Source organism: Leiobunum rupestre, chromosome 7 (genome assembly GCF_980474605.1).
Source record: "Leiobunum rupestre chromosome 7, qqLeiRupe1.1.hap1, whole genome shotgun sequence".
Classification (NCBI taxonomy): Eukaryota; Metazoa; Arthropoda; class Arachnida; order Opiliones; family Sclerosomatidae; genus Leiobunum; species Leiobunum rupestre.
This window is the reverse complement of record NC_143390.1, coordinates 13,311,401-13,326,008: the sequence shown is the minus strand read 5'-3', so window position 1 is coordinate 13,326,008 and position 14,608 is coordinate 13,311,401. Positions and strand designations below refer to the sequence as shown.

The window sequence follows — 14,608 nt, the reverse complement described above, 5'->3', positions numbered from 1 at the left end:
TTTCAATTTTTAACGGACAAAGATGACTTTAAAGGGGTAAAATTCATCCGAGGTAACGTGATGATGGCGTTATTTGTTAGTAGATGGCGCTCTGATAGCAACATGACGTCATAATTTTGATTTTCAACGATTGGTTTAAAGTTTTCAGTTTTAGTGGAGAACGGTTTGGTCGAGATTTAAAATACAAAATTATCTTCCCTGATTGGATAGTTTAAAATCGTATTATAGTGCTATCTATGGCGGATTGTGTTAACTACTGTTAAATTAATTTGTTAATTTAAATTACAAAAATTATATATTTTTAATAAGAATTTAAAGTACTATAATTTAGTAATTAATTAACTTTTTAAAAAAGTTTATTTTTCATAAACTTTATAGTGTCGCCATCTACCTCAAACATTATTAAATAGGAAGGTACCTCGGGTGGATTTCGCCCCTTTTTGCATATTTCCCTGTAGGCAATATGTGAATGCGTCTATACCAGAGAGTAGACGGTACAATCCTAAATCGCGTCACAGTTATGTAAGCCTTGCAAATCTCAACCAATCGGATCTAATATACATCGCCATCTATTCAGCTATCCAGGTACTACATTAGAGCTGTCACTTGCTTTAAAATCCAGTCAAACCTATTCTCTTCCCTGTTTGCCATATTTATAAACTATAAAACTATGATTTAGTTATTTTATTCCTATAATTATGATTTAGTTATTTTAATCCTTTAATTATTATTTATTTATTTTATTCCTATAATTATGATTTAGTTATTTTATTCCTATTATTATTTAGTTATTTTATTCCTATAATTATGATTTATTTATTTTAATCCTATAATTATTATTTAGTTATTTTAATCCTATAATTATGATTTAGTTATTTTAATCCTATAATTATGATTTATTTATTTTAATCCTATAATTATGATTTATTTATTTTAATCCTATAATTATGATTTAGTTATTTTATTCCTATAATTATGATTTAGTTATTTTATTCCTATAATTATGATTTAGTTATTTTAATCCTATAATTATGATTTATTTATTTTAATCCTATAATTATTATTTAGTTATTTTATTCCTATAATTATGATTTAGTTATTTTAATCCTATAATTATGATTTATTTATTTTAATCCTATAATTATTATTTAGTTATTTTAATCCTATAATTATGATTTAGTTATTTTAATCCTATAATTATGATTTAGTTATTTTATTCCTATAGTTATGATTTAGTTATTTTATTCTTATAATTATGATTTAGTTATTTTAATCCTATAATTATTATTTAGTTATTTTAATCCTATAATTATTATTTAGTTATTTTAATCCTATAATTATTATTTAGTTATTTTAATCCTATAATTATTATTTAGTTATTTTAATCCTATAATTATGATTTAGTTATTTAATTCCTATAATTATGATTAAGAATGTATTTGTTTGCTTCATGGTCTAATTTTCCCTCGGCACTAGCGGGGAAATTTGAGGGTTCAGAAAGTTTTCCGTAATGAGCACAGATTATAAGGTTTCTTTTAAAAATGTATCTACCTTTTTTCACAAATAATAACAATATTTGACTGGACTTTATTACACCTTTTATATGATAATATGGAACCAATTTAGTTCAAATGACAATCATGAAAAGAGCTAAACTTTAAATCTTATTTTTAATTGTGGTAATCTTGCACCTGGAAATATCCGTGGGAAAACCGGGATATATTAGGGAAATCGGGTTGCCAATTGTTGTATGAACAATGGTTAGGAAATTTTAAGAATTTATAAAAAGTCGGGTAGTTTCATTTTATTAATTTTTCAATAATCTGTTATAAATTCTGTGATTATTTATTATTTGGTTCATTGTAATACCGATCATTTTTTAAAATCGCCTTCAAACGTTTTGTTAAAAACTATAACCATAATTCTAAAATATGTATTGATTAAATTTCATAACTTCTGATAAATGTAAAATATAAAGTTTAAAAATTGTTTAATTTTGGGTTTTTAAAATCGCTTTTCCCTGCTGCTTGGTTTTGCGCTGATTGCAGCCTACTTCCAGGCGCTAGTAGGCCACACTTTGAAGCTCTCTGGCGCTCTTTTAACTCATCGTAGGAAAATGGAAAAAAATAGGCATACTTCTCAACTCTCCCCTTACAACTCCTTCAAATTTTTGCATAACCTTTTTAAACACCCTGTATATATTTGTGGGCAATATTGCGAGAACAATGTCGTCGATGTTTGTGGAAGGAATATTGCGTAAAAAACCAAGAATGGTTCTTTTCGAGACAGGTTTTGTTTTCTTTATTTTTTAATCTCTGCTGGTGGCGAACTCCGGTAATCCCCGACAGAAAGAGATTTAGACTTTTCGGCTTCTCCATTCCCACGTGACTCGCCTCTTTCCGGGGCGGGCGAACGTAAACAGAGCCCGTGGCGCCAGAGGGAGCCGCGGGAACCAGTGGCTAACGGCGACCCTCTTGTCACAGTCACTCTCGGAAAAGACTTTTCGCGTGTCACCAAGCATCCACTCAACTTTGCTTTTTCTCTCCTCCAGTTGCCTTTTCTCTTTGGTTTTTAGTTAATGGACTTCTAACCCGGAACGCCTACGGGGTAGGCTTCCCGGCGCGTATCGCTCTTCCTCCTCCTCCCCCCCCCCATCCCCATCCCCATCCCCCCTATTAACACAGCCTACGGCGAGAAAATATTCTCTACCCGGAACCACCTACCCACCCTCGAAACACGCGTTAGTTATATCCACGGCTGAAATTTGTTTATGGATATCGTTTCTGGCACCGGATGTCCCGGACAATTTTCCTTCGTTTTTGTGTCATTTGCAGACGGCATGACGCGTGATATTGTGTTGACATAAAAAGTTGTAACCGCTATTGTTTTGATTTGGAATTATTTATCAAACGGGATCCGTACTTAAGCGTTAGTAGGCCAAACTCCTGTAAATTAACTTCGCCCTGCACTCCGAAGCGCTGCGTGTCGAACACTTCTACAGGCGTTTTGGTCTATTTGGTATTTTGTCGCTGTAAAAGTGTAAATTGGCCAGCCTTGGTTGTCTGAATTAAATAACTTAATTTAACAGTGATTTAAGTCAAGTTCTTTTTTAATCATTGATTTAAGTCATTTTTTAATCATTGATTTAAGTCATTTTTTAATCATTGATTTAAGTCATTTTTTAATCATTGATTTAAGTCATTTTTTAATCATTGATTTAAGTCATTTTTTAATCATTGATTTAAGTCATTTTTTAATCATTGATTTAAGTCATTTTTTTAATCATTGATTTAAGCCATTTTTTTAATCATTGATTTAAGTCATTTTTTAATCATTGATTTAAGTCATTTTTTAATCATTGATTTAAGTCATTTTTTAATCATTGATTTAAGTCATTTTTTTAATCATTGATTTAAGTCATTTTTTTAATCATTGATTTAAGTCATTTTTAATCATTGATTTAAGTCACCTATTATACTTCAATATCAATTCAGAGAAAACTAAAGTTTAATTTTTAATGATTAATTTAAATTTTAGTTTACATTACCACTGCATTCAAATTAATAATCAGTTTGTCAAGAAAAACAGGCGTGTACTCTAAAAAATAACGGAAATAAGAAAAATTAAAATCAATAAAATAAGAAACCCTGAAATTGGCCGTAATTAAGCTTAAACAACCTTATAACAGGAAAAATATCGGTGAATTGTTGCCCAAAAAATATCACCCATTTCATCCGGAAAAATCCCAGTTGCTAGAATTAAAAAATCAATGTTGAAAATCGTTTACTTTATCGATAGATAAACATATTAACCTACCTTTTTAACTCCTAAAATTGCTGTTTTTCCGCAAACGGTACTAAACATAATTAAAGAATTTAGTATTTATTTTTTAAAAATTAGCGATATTTTAATATATAAAATTCCATTATTTTTAAGTAGATCACATGGTATCACGTTTAACAGTAACTAAGGATAACTCTTACTAAATACGTCAATTCAATGTCTATTTTTTAGTTATTTTAATTTGAAAACGCTTAGTACGCAGGGCTGGCTGATTTGAATCATGATTAAAATCAAGATTTAAATCAACTGATTTTTTTTTGGAAAAAAATCATAGATTTAAATCATACAATGTATTTTAATGTAGAAATAAAAAATTACAAAAATTGTTTAACAAAAATTAAAATACATAGAAAATCTGAGCAAACTAATATATTAAATAGTAATTAAATTCAATTAAGATTTCATTTAATTCAAGGTTAGCTAATTCATAAAATTGAAATATCCGTTAATTATACAGGAAAAGAGCCATTATTGGTATAAAAATCTATAAAATCGAAAAATACGATTTAAATAAAAAAAAAATGTTTTGATTTTTATTAAAGAAATCCAAAAAGTGGCAATCCTGTTAGTACGTCATAAGAGGGGAAAAAACGAAGTTTCTATCGTGATTCAACTACCGACGTAATAGGAGGAGGAAAAAAATGTTATTGTTGGCGTGTGATTCAACTTCTGGTTTCATTATCTATCGAAACAGCCATTTCATTGTGTTTCTGCTGCCCAATTGTCGGCAAACTGGAGGGATCTGCTAGCGCTAGATCCTATGTCGACTAAACCCCATTCCCCCCTTTGGTCGGAAGTATCGGGTTCGCCGTGACGGGGGGCGTCTCGGGTTGCGCGGGTTGGGAAAAGGCCAACGGATGTAATCTTATCCTTGGTCATCCTCTCCATTCTCTTCTCCCGGTTTCGCGGATTATAACCGTATTCGCTTATGAGTTCTCCACGATAATGTCGCTTCCTAGGCCAATAGGTTGGATCTTTTTTTCTATTTGACATCCTCCTCTACGCCCCTACCCGTACGCCCTTCGGAGTTGCGTCTGACGCGTGCAACTTTTCCTATATCTGTCCGAGTTCAGGAGCTGATTTAAATAAGCCTTTACGGCGATATTTTTCTATTCTGGCTCTCTTCCACTCTCTTCTTTTTTCTGTGGTGGGTTTTTCCCTCTCTATAGTCGTCTGGGGAAAGTGATGCATTTAGCCCGTGTTGTTTCCAGGGCTATTCAACTTTTAGGAGGTTGGTTTACGGTGTTGCCACACGTCAGTTAATTTAAAAATAGACCTAAAAAGTCGGGGAAAGGTCAGGGAATTTAAAAATAGGCCTAAATAGTCGGAGAATTTAAAAATAGGCCTAAATAGTCAAGGAAAGGTCAGGGAATTTAAAAATAGGCCTAAATAGTCGGGGAATTTAAAAATAGACCTAAAAAGTCGGGGAAAGGTCAGGGAATTTAAAAAAGGCAAAATAGTCGGGGAATTTAAAAATAGACCTAAAAAGTCGGGGAAAAGTCAGGGAATTTAAAAAAGGCCTAAATAGTCGGGGAATTAAAATAGGCCTAAATAGTCGGGGAATTAAAATAGGCCTAAATAGTCGAGGAATTTAAAAATAGGCCTAAATAGTCAAGGAAAGGTCAGGGAATTTAAAAATAGGCCTAAATAGTCAATGAAAGGTCAGGGAATTTAAAAATAGACCTAAAAAGTCGGGGAAAGGTCAGGGAATTTAAAAATAGGCCTAAATAGTCGGGGAAAGTGCAGGAAATTTTAAAATAGGCCTAAATAGTCGGGGAAATTTCCAATATGTTGATCAGCCGGGTTTGGCAAAAATGGTTATCAAAATAATTTTCGAATTAAAAGTATGACAAAATTGTTACGTGTAAAGGTCATACTATTCTCCCAACACTAATATTGTAGCTATAGTAGTCTTTAGCGAGGCTATTTTTCCAGAGCAGCCAAGGCTTATTGAAAACAGAAAAGCTTTCAAAAGTGAAATTACGGTTTATAATATAAAATAATGTCTAATTATCTAATCAGGTCGTTAACTTGAATATTTCTGAAGGTAGTTGAGATCTAAACAAAGATACGAGTGACGAATTTCCGGTTCCGAAACTTCCTATGTCGTATTCACTATGCTGACGTATTATCATTACCCGGTGCTGTCATAATTATGGCTGTTACTTATGATATCAGAGGGGAAACTACGAGAAGTATGGTATATTATTTGTAAATCTTCAATCGTGTTCCACCCCCCAACCAAAAATCTTGACTACACCACTGTATAATATTAGCTGCTCGTAGCTAAGGACAGATCACGATGCAAAACGCCAGACGATCCCGCGACTGTCATAGCCGACCTATACGCGTTACCATGGCTACGACCACAGGCCACGTCCACAAGCAAGCTACGAATACAATAAATAGAACAAAAAATTTAAGTACAAGAATGTTTATCTTACGTCACAAGACCGAGCTTAATTAGTATTATCATATAATAAAAATAAATATAACCCTAAATGTTATAGAAAACGGCTCTTCCGCCAGTGTTTATAGCCGTTTGTGGCGTCATCTATTGGCGGTACAAAGTACTACATTATTATAATTTATTAAAATGTTATAGTTAAATCTTTAAAGATCTAAAGGTAAATGGCAAGGACGTATATAAGGGGGGGGGGTTTAGGGGGTTCAAACACCCCCCTTAGGACTCGATTCCTTTCTTACGAAACGAGCGCAATATTAAGGAATAAACAGTAAGACGTAAAAATGAATTGAAATATCCGCAACGCAGCACAGTAAAATATATTAAATATATTAATATAGGATCATTAACTAAATATGTTTTAGGACTAACTTGTGCATGTTATAACTAAATAAAGAACAGAGAACCACTGTTGTACAATAAACTTTAAAACTTTATTAAAAAGCTATGCTACGGCCGTTTCGGCGCTAAAACTGGCGACGTCGTCAGGCAAAACTAATCTAGATACAATTTTTGGCCGAGAGTTATTGAGAGAAACAGAGTAAACACGGTTCGAGTGTAGGCACAAGAATAACAACAATACATGTTATACCAAAGCAATATTCCCCTGGTTAAGTAACTGTACATAGTGCATAGCAATCTCCTGGGCGGGGCCATCAATGTTGTTAATAAGTCGATTAGCAATTTTTAATTTCACAATTCCTATAGACTCTCTAATGTTCAATTTTATTGGGTTGTTTTCTTTGGAGATTAGTTTTGCATTATTGGTGTCTATAGTGTGTGAAACCCCCCGAACATGTTCAACAATGGCTTTGGGCCTTTTTAGTCTAAGATCCGCATTCTGGTTGCTCTTTAGCTTGCTATACGTATCGTCATTTAGAGTTTCGTCAACCGCTTTTTCATATTCACCTTTATCCAAAATGACTGTACACCCCCCTTTGTCTGCTTTACATATTATAATTGACTTATCATTTTTCAGAGACTTGAGAGCTGGAAAAACACAGATCGAACCAAAATAGCCCAAACTTAACACCAGGTGAATTTGCAGCTCTCAAGTCTCTGATAAATCAATTATAATCTGTAAAGCAGACAAAGGGGGGTGTACAGTCATTTTGGATAAAGGTGAATATGGAAAAGCGGTTGACGAAACTCTAAATGACGATACGTATAGCAAGCTAAAGCGCATCCCTATAAATAGTTTTCACAACAAAGTTAAGAGTACGGTGAAAAGTTGCCTACACCTAAACAATAAGGAACAGGAAGCGCTAATACCCTCCAAGTTTATAGCCCCCAGATTCTACCTATCGCCAAAAATACACAAAGAAGTACTAAAGTTTAGACCGATTGTCCCGAACATCAACTCTTCATCGGAACGCATCGCAAAATACATCGTCAAATGCTTCGGATATTTAGTAAATAAACATAAATATACTGTAAAAAATTCTAAAGAACTTATACAAGATCTAAAGAAATCGGGTTCTAGCTAAATGGAAACATAGTGTAAGCGATTTAAATGTATTCCTCGACTACTTAAACTCACAAAACCTTAATATAAAATTCACAGTAGAAGTGGAGTTAGGGGGTAAAATTCCATTCTTAGATACCCTAATTCATAAGAACGACACATCGTTTACCACGACCGTCTTTAGAAAACCTTTTGCAATAGTAGCACCACCACACTACAAATCCACACATCCCTTCTCTCAGAAAAAATCTGCGTTTCTCTCATACGTTGAAAGAGCGTTTAACATTTGTAGCGAAAAATTGGAATATAACCACGAAATTAATTTCATTAGAATGGTAGCACTTAATAGGGGTTTTGATTTAAATTTCGTCAATAAGATCATTTATTTTGTACAAAATAAAGCCGAAACCTTGAACCACACCAAGCTCAAACCGTTTGATAAGAAGGACAACTTCATAATATTACCCTATAGCAAACTCACAGAAAAAATAGGCCACCTGTGTAAAAATAATCACGTTAAACCGATTTTCAAACCCATTAACAAGATTGGAAATTATTTGCCAACTAGAAAAGACACAGTAGATAAGGCTGACCAGAGTGGAATCTATTTACTATCATGCAGTTGCTCAATGGGCTGCGTAGGCCAAACGAAACGTTGCCTATCAGCCAGATTAAAGGAACACAATTCGGATCTTAGACTAAAAAGGCCCAAAGCCATTGTTGAACATGTTCGGGGGGTTTCACACACTATAGACACCAATAATGCAAACCTAATCTCCAAAGAAAACAACCCAATAAAATTGAACATTAGAGAGTTTATAGAAATTGTGAAATTAAAAATTGCTAATCGACTTATTAACAACATTGATGGCCCCGCCCAGGAGATTGCTATGCACTATGTACAGTTACTTAACCAGGGGAATATTGCTTTGGTATAACATGTATTGTTGTTATTCTTGTGCCTACACTCGAACCGTGTTTAGTCTGTTTCTCTCAATAACTCTCGGCCAAAAATTGTATCTAGATTAGTTTTGCCTGACGACGTCGCCAGTTTTAGCGCCGAAACGGCCGTAGCATAGCTTTTAAATAAAGTTTTAAAGTTTATTGTACAACAGTGGTTCTCTGTTCTTTATTTAGGATCATTAATATTATAATTTTCTCGCAAATGTATTAAAAAACTTCGTTTGATACACATGCGGAAATGTCATTGTCACTCGTCCCAAGTCTAGCCAGAACTTTAAATATGCGTTATTGAACTTATTGCTAACGAAAAGCGAAGTAGGGATAGTATTACTGGGAGCCCGTTAACTTGGTTTTTAATACCGACTTGTTAGTGGGGTGGCAGAGTGGTTAGCACTTTCGCCTCGCAGCAAGAGGAGCCGGGTTCGATCCCAGCTTGTGGCACTGGGTGAAAACTCGGAACAACTCCTTCCGCGTTGAGTTTGCAAGTTCTCTCCCTACTAGTTTAAGGGGTTTTCCCCCGAGTTCTTCGGTTTCCCCTTCCATAAAAACTTGTTGAGGTTAACGGTAATAGTTAGTGTAGGGAGCTGTTGGCTCGATCGCGTGGCATGCAGGGCTTGCCACCACCCTCCTACGCATTGTAACCCGGCCACCTGAATTAATGGCTTCAAAAGTCGCTTGACGACTTAGGCCTAAGGTGGTGCCTTGGGTATTAGCCTAGCTGATTTAATTTGATTTTAAATTTAATACTTTGAAAAACGTTTACATTTTACTATGTAGGTAGAATCATCGCGGCCATAACGGGGGCGCTGTAGTCGGAAAACTCCTTTTCCCCGTTTGACCCCATTTTCCCCGTGGTACCTACTCCTCTCACACGGGGGCTCCAATACGTAAGCGCGCCAAGTTCGGGAAAAATGGCAGTGATAGACTTTCTCCCCCTATTTACTTTTGGTTTATGGCGGTGTTTGACTTTTAGGGATATTATTTTTCTTATGGTATGTCGTAGTACGCGCTCAAATTCTTAAGTCCTCGCGACTCCATCACGCGCTCCAAGACTTGTAAAAGTAAGATACAGGGACTTAAAGCAACTGTCGGCTCTATCATGGCCACCTGTATTATGAGAGATGGCAATGAATCTATCCGAATCTTCGAAAAAAACGACTTTACTGTAAAATTAAAATTGATATTGATTCGTTCTATCCTTTTGGGTCTCGACAATGGCATTAATACCGCCGAAACTAGTCGACCTCCATTAAATGTTTTTAAATATGTAATAAAGGAAAATATTTTAACTTACGCAATAATTCGTAAATGTTTTTATAACTCTTTTGACTTTACTGTAGAGCGTGGTGCCATCTATTTATGGTAAAGAAAGCTAAAATTTAAAATCCTATAATTTTGACCAAATAGTCCTATAAAGTCCTATAATTCTGAGTAACTAGTACTATTAAGTCTTATATCTTTGAAAAAATAGTACTATTAAGTCCTATATTTTTGAAAAAATAGTATTGTCCTATATTTTTGAAAAAATAGTCCTATAAAGTCTTATATCTTTGAAAAAATAGTACTATTAAGTCCTATATTTTTGGAAAAAAATAGTATTAAGTCCTATATTTTTGAAAAAATAGTCCTATAAAGTCTTATATAATTGAAAAAATAGTCCTATAAAGTCTTATATCTTTGAAAAAATAGTACTATTAAGTCCTATATTTTTGAAAAAAAATAGTATTAAGTCCTATATTTTTGAAAAAATAGTATAAGTCCTATATTTTTGAAAAAATAGTCCTATAAAGTCTTATATAATTGAAAAAATAGTCCTATAAAGTCTTATATCTTTGAAAAAATAGTACTATTAAGTCCTATATTTTTGAAAAAAAATAGTATTAAGTCCTATATTTTTGAAAAAATAGTATTCAGTCCTATATTTTTGAAAAAATAGTCCTATAAAGTCTTATATAATTGAAAAAATAGTCCTATAAAGTCTTATCTTTGAAAAAATAGTACTATTAAGTCCTATATTTTTGAAAAAAAATAGTATTAAGTCCTATATTTTTGAAAAAATAGTCCTATAAAGTCTTATAATTGAAAAAATAGTCCTATAAAGTCCTATAATTCTGAGTAACTAGTACTATAAAGTCCTATATTTTTGAAAAAAAATAGTATTAAGTCCTATATTTTTGAAAAAATAGTATTAAGTCCTAAATATTTGAAAAAATAGTCCTATAAAGTCTTATATAATTGAAAAAATAGTCATAAAGCCCTAAACTTTTGAAAAAATCGTCTTATAAAGTCCAATTTTGTTTTAATAATAGTCCTTTAAAGTTCTAATTTTTTAAAATTATAGAACTATAAAGTCCTAAATTTTTTAAATTATATTTCTATTTTCCTATAAAAAAATTTTGAGATCTGAGTTTGGGGCCCTGATAATATGATATTAGGAGTAGCCACGCTATGCCCGCATTGTCCTTCTTGTTGTTTTTTTAGCAGGCGGGAGGGTTTCTCATCTTTCGATTGTGGGCGGGGGGGGTAGATAATCTTCGCCTCTTTTTTATTTCCCGTTTCCCCCTCCGCCCCTCCCCCTCCCTGCATTTTTTGGCAACTGTTTTCCTATAGAAAAATAGTAACGGTGGGTCGCCCAAAAAAATGGGGTTTATAAGCGGCTTAACTTTCGGGGTTGGAATCCTCATACGTGTATATGCCGCTCTCTCTCACATTCGCTCAACGTTCCATCCGTATCTAAAAAATATATATTTTATTGGAAGGTACCGGTATAAAAAAAATGGCGTAAAATGTCATTGGGGAAAAACTCGAGCGCCATCTATATGTAGTATAAATAAATTTGTATTATTTTTTTTTACTGGGGAGCGGGATCAATTGTTATATACAGGGTTCATACAGACCTGAAATATCAGGGAATTATATTGTCGACAGAAAAGTCGGGGAAATTTATGATGGTTTGCCCTAAAGAGTACAAATTTACATCGATAAATTTTCTTTCTAATGATTTGCCTATATATAAAACTTGTTTAGGTTAACGGTAATAGTTAGTGTAGGGAGCTGTTGGCTGGCGTGGCATGAAGGGCTTGCCACCACCCTCCTACGCATTATCACCCGGCCACCTGAATTCATGGCTTTAAAAGTCGCTTGATGACTTTGGCCTAAGGTGGTGCTTTGGGTATTAGCCTAGCTGATTATTATTGTCTTATTTTATTAGGTTAAATGTCAATCATTTATTAATGACAATATACTTCTTGGTTAAAAGATTGATTAAGATAGCAATGACACAGAGAGTAATGAGATAAAACATTGGATGCTCTTGAGTCTTGCACCTGGATATATCAGGGAAATCGGTTTGCCAATAGTATGAACCCTGTATATATTTTTAACAAATATATCCTGATCAATATGGGTTGTCACGCGTCAGGGAAAAGTCAGTGAGTTTAAACATGGGCCTAAAAATCAAGGAATGTTAAGAATTTGTAAAAAGTCAGGGAATTCAATTTTCTCTTGACACTTTTTGAAGGTAATTTTACTATAGATCTATGACAAATTCTATTATTATAATTTATTTATTGGAAAGTTCTGCTAATTTTTCTACATTGCAATAACCTTTTTTACTGAAATATAAGTCCCATTTAAATTTATTAACTTCTGATACAAATAAAGTATAAAATAAAAATTTTGGCTTTAAAAAGTAAGGGAAAATCTCTTTAAAGGGAATTTGAATCGGAAATTTTGTGGCAACGCTGTCAAGGAAATCGCCTAGAAGTAATATTTCCGTAAACCAGGACCTGCAAGTTACTGTTTATTTGTTGCTTTTTGATTTAATGGAAACGTTTCACGTGTAAACAGAACGTCGTGTTTTTGCTAAGCCTTAATATGTCATAAAACAAAAGCTACCTGGTTAAAAGGAAAGTCTTGTTGCATACTGAACAGGTGAAAAGTTTCCATTATTTCAAAAATCCAGAAATAAACAGTAACTTGCAGGTCCGAGTTCTCCAGGGAATTTAAAAATGGGTCCAAAATATCAGGGAACAATCAGGGAATTATAATAATTTGTAAAAAGTCAGGGAATTCAGTTTAATCTTGTCCTTTTTTTAAGGTAATTTTTTACTCTAGATCTATAGCAAATTCTGCTATTATAATTTATATCCTTGAAAGGGTTTTTAACGTTGAAATAACTTTTGTACTGAAATATAAGTGGATATAATTTATTAACTTCTGATAAATGTTAAAGTGAAAAACTGTCTAATTTTGACCTTAAATGGTCAGGGAAAATAAGCTAAATGGTCAGGGAAAATACTCAAATGTATAGGGGAAAAATACTCAAATGGTCCGGGAAAATACTCAAATGGTCTGGGAAAATACTTAATTGGTCAGGAAAAATACTTAAATGATCAGGGAAAATACATAATTGGTCAGGGAAAATACTTAAATGGTCAATTAAAATAACTTAAATGCTCAGGGAATTTGAATCTGAGAATTTGTTCTCGGAAATATTACTTCTTGGCAATTTCCTTGAAGACGTTTCATTGAAGCGCCTATCGGGTCGATTTCTCGTAGCTAACATGTTGACTGTTTCTTTCGACAGACTCCGAAAAAACTGTGGCGCAAAGGTTGGAGGAGAAGTACTTACTAGAAGAGCTGGTGTCCGTCGTGAACCAGCGAGACGAACTCGTCCATATAGTCCATCAGAATAATTCGCTTCTGGAAGATGACGACGACGATGACGTCATCGTCGATTCGTCCACGCCCTCGCCTACGTCATAGTGAGTACACGCGCATTTTCTCTTCCCTATCTTTTTATATTCGAGATATTTTTTTGGGGCTAGCGTCTTTGCCGTAAGCCCAACGTAAGCCGATCACCTTGTCTGTGGGCTTCGGCTTGGATTTTAATAAGCCTACTTTTGTTGTCAGCCACGCTCGCTTTTTGTTGTTCCGCGTTAGGCCCGCCTTATTTTTTATTATCGGGCTAGGTTGGGTGGGTTCCTTTTCTAGTCGGGTGTCAATTGCGTTTGATCCGTCTTATCAGCTTTGGAAGAAGTTATCAGCGATTTAAAATTACCTCCTTTACGCGTAAAGCGAGAAACGTTTAAAGTATTAGCTTGCTTCTTAAATGAAAACGTGGCCTCAAATTTCAAAAGGGTGGCGAAGGGTTGTCCGTTTCAATCGCTTGAATAATATTATCTTTCGGTTCATGTAATGTCTATTATCCTATTTATTTTATTCTACTCGCGAAACGCCGTCAATTTTTACACTTCCTCCCACGAAACGCCGTCTATTTTTACACTTCCTCCCGCGAAACTCCGTCTATTTTTACACTTCCTCCCGCGAAACGCCTTCTATTTTTACACTTCCTCCCGCGAAACGCCTTCTATTTTTACACTTCCTCCCGCGAAACGCCTTCTATTTTTACACTTCCTCCCGCGAAACGCCTTCTATTTTTACACTTCCTCCCACGAACCGCCGTCTATTTTTACACTTCCTCCCACGAAACGCCTTCTATTTTTACACTTCCTCCCACGAACCGCCGTCTATTTTTACACTTCCTCCCGCGAAACGCCGTCTATTTTTACACTTCCTCCCGCGAAACGCCGTCTATTTTTACACTTCCTCCCGCGAAACGCCTTCTATTTTTACACTTCCTCCCACGAACCGCCGTCTATTTTTACACTTCCTCCCACGAACCGCCGTCTATTATTAAACACTCACCAACGGAACGGCGCCTATAATTTAGGCACCTGAAAAATGGTGTATTTATTACACCGCATCCCACGTTAGATTCGGCGAACTGGTGATTGAAAGCACAGCAGCGAAATTTATGAATTTCCCTTTCTAGAAATTATGAAGTTGTTAAGATATATGGCGGCATAGAT

The 14,608-nt window shown here is 34.3% G+C and overlaps 1 protein-coding gene across 5 annotated transcripts in view; it reads left to right on the top strand.

Moving 5' to 3' along the window:
• Ehbp1 (Eps15 homology domain containing protein-binding protein 1) overlaps nt 1-14,608 on the top strand; it is a 44,434-nt gene that overhangs the window by 12,128 nt on the left and 17,698 nt on the right. For all 5 annotated transcript variants that reach the window (XR_016472221.1, XM_090153298.1, XM_090153296.1 and 2 more), the window contains one exon: nt 13,324-13,501. Coding sequence is in view for 4 of the 5 variants with exons in the window: in XM_090153298.1 (XP_090009424.1) it covers nt 13,324-13,501 (178 nt within the window). In the remaining variant the exon portion in view is untranslated. The remainder of the gene's footprint in view (nt 1-13,323; nt 13,502-14,608) is intronic.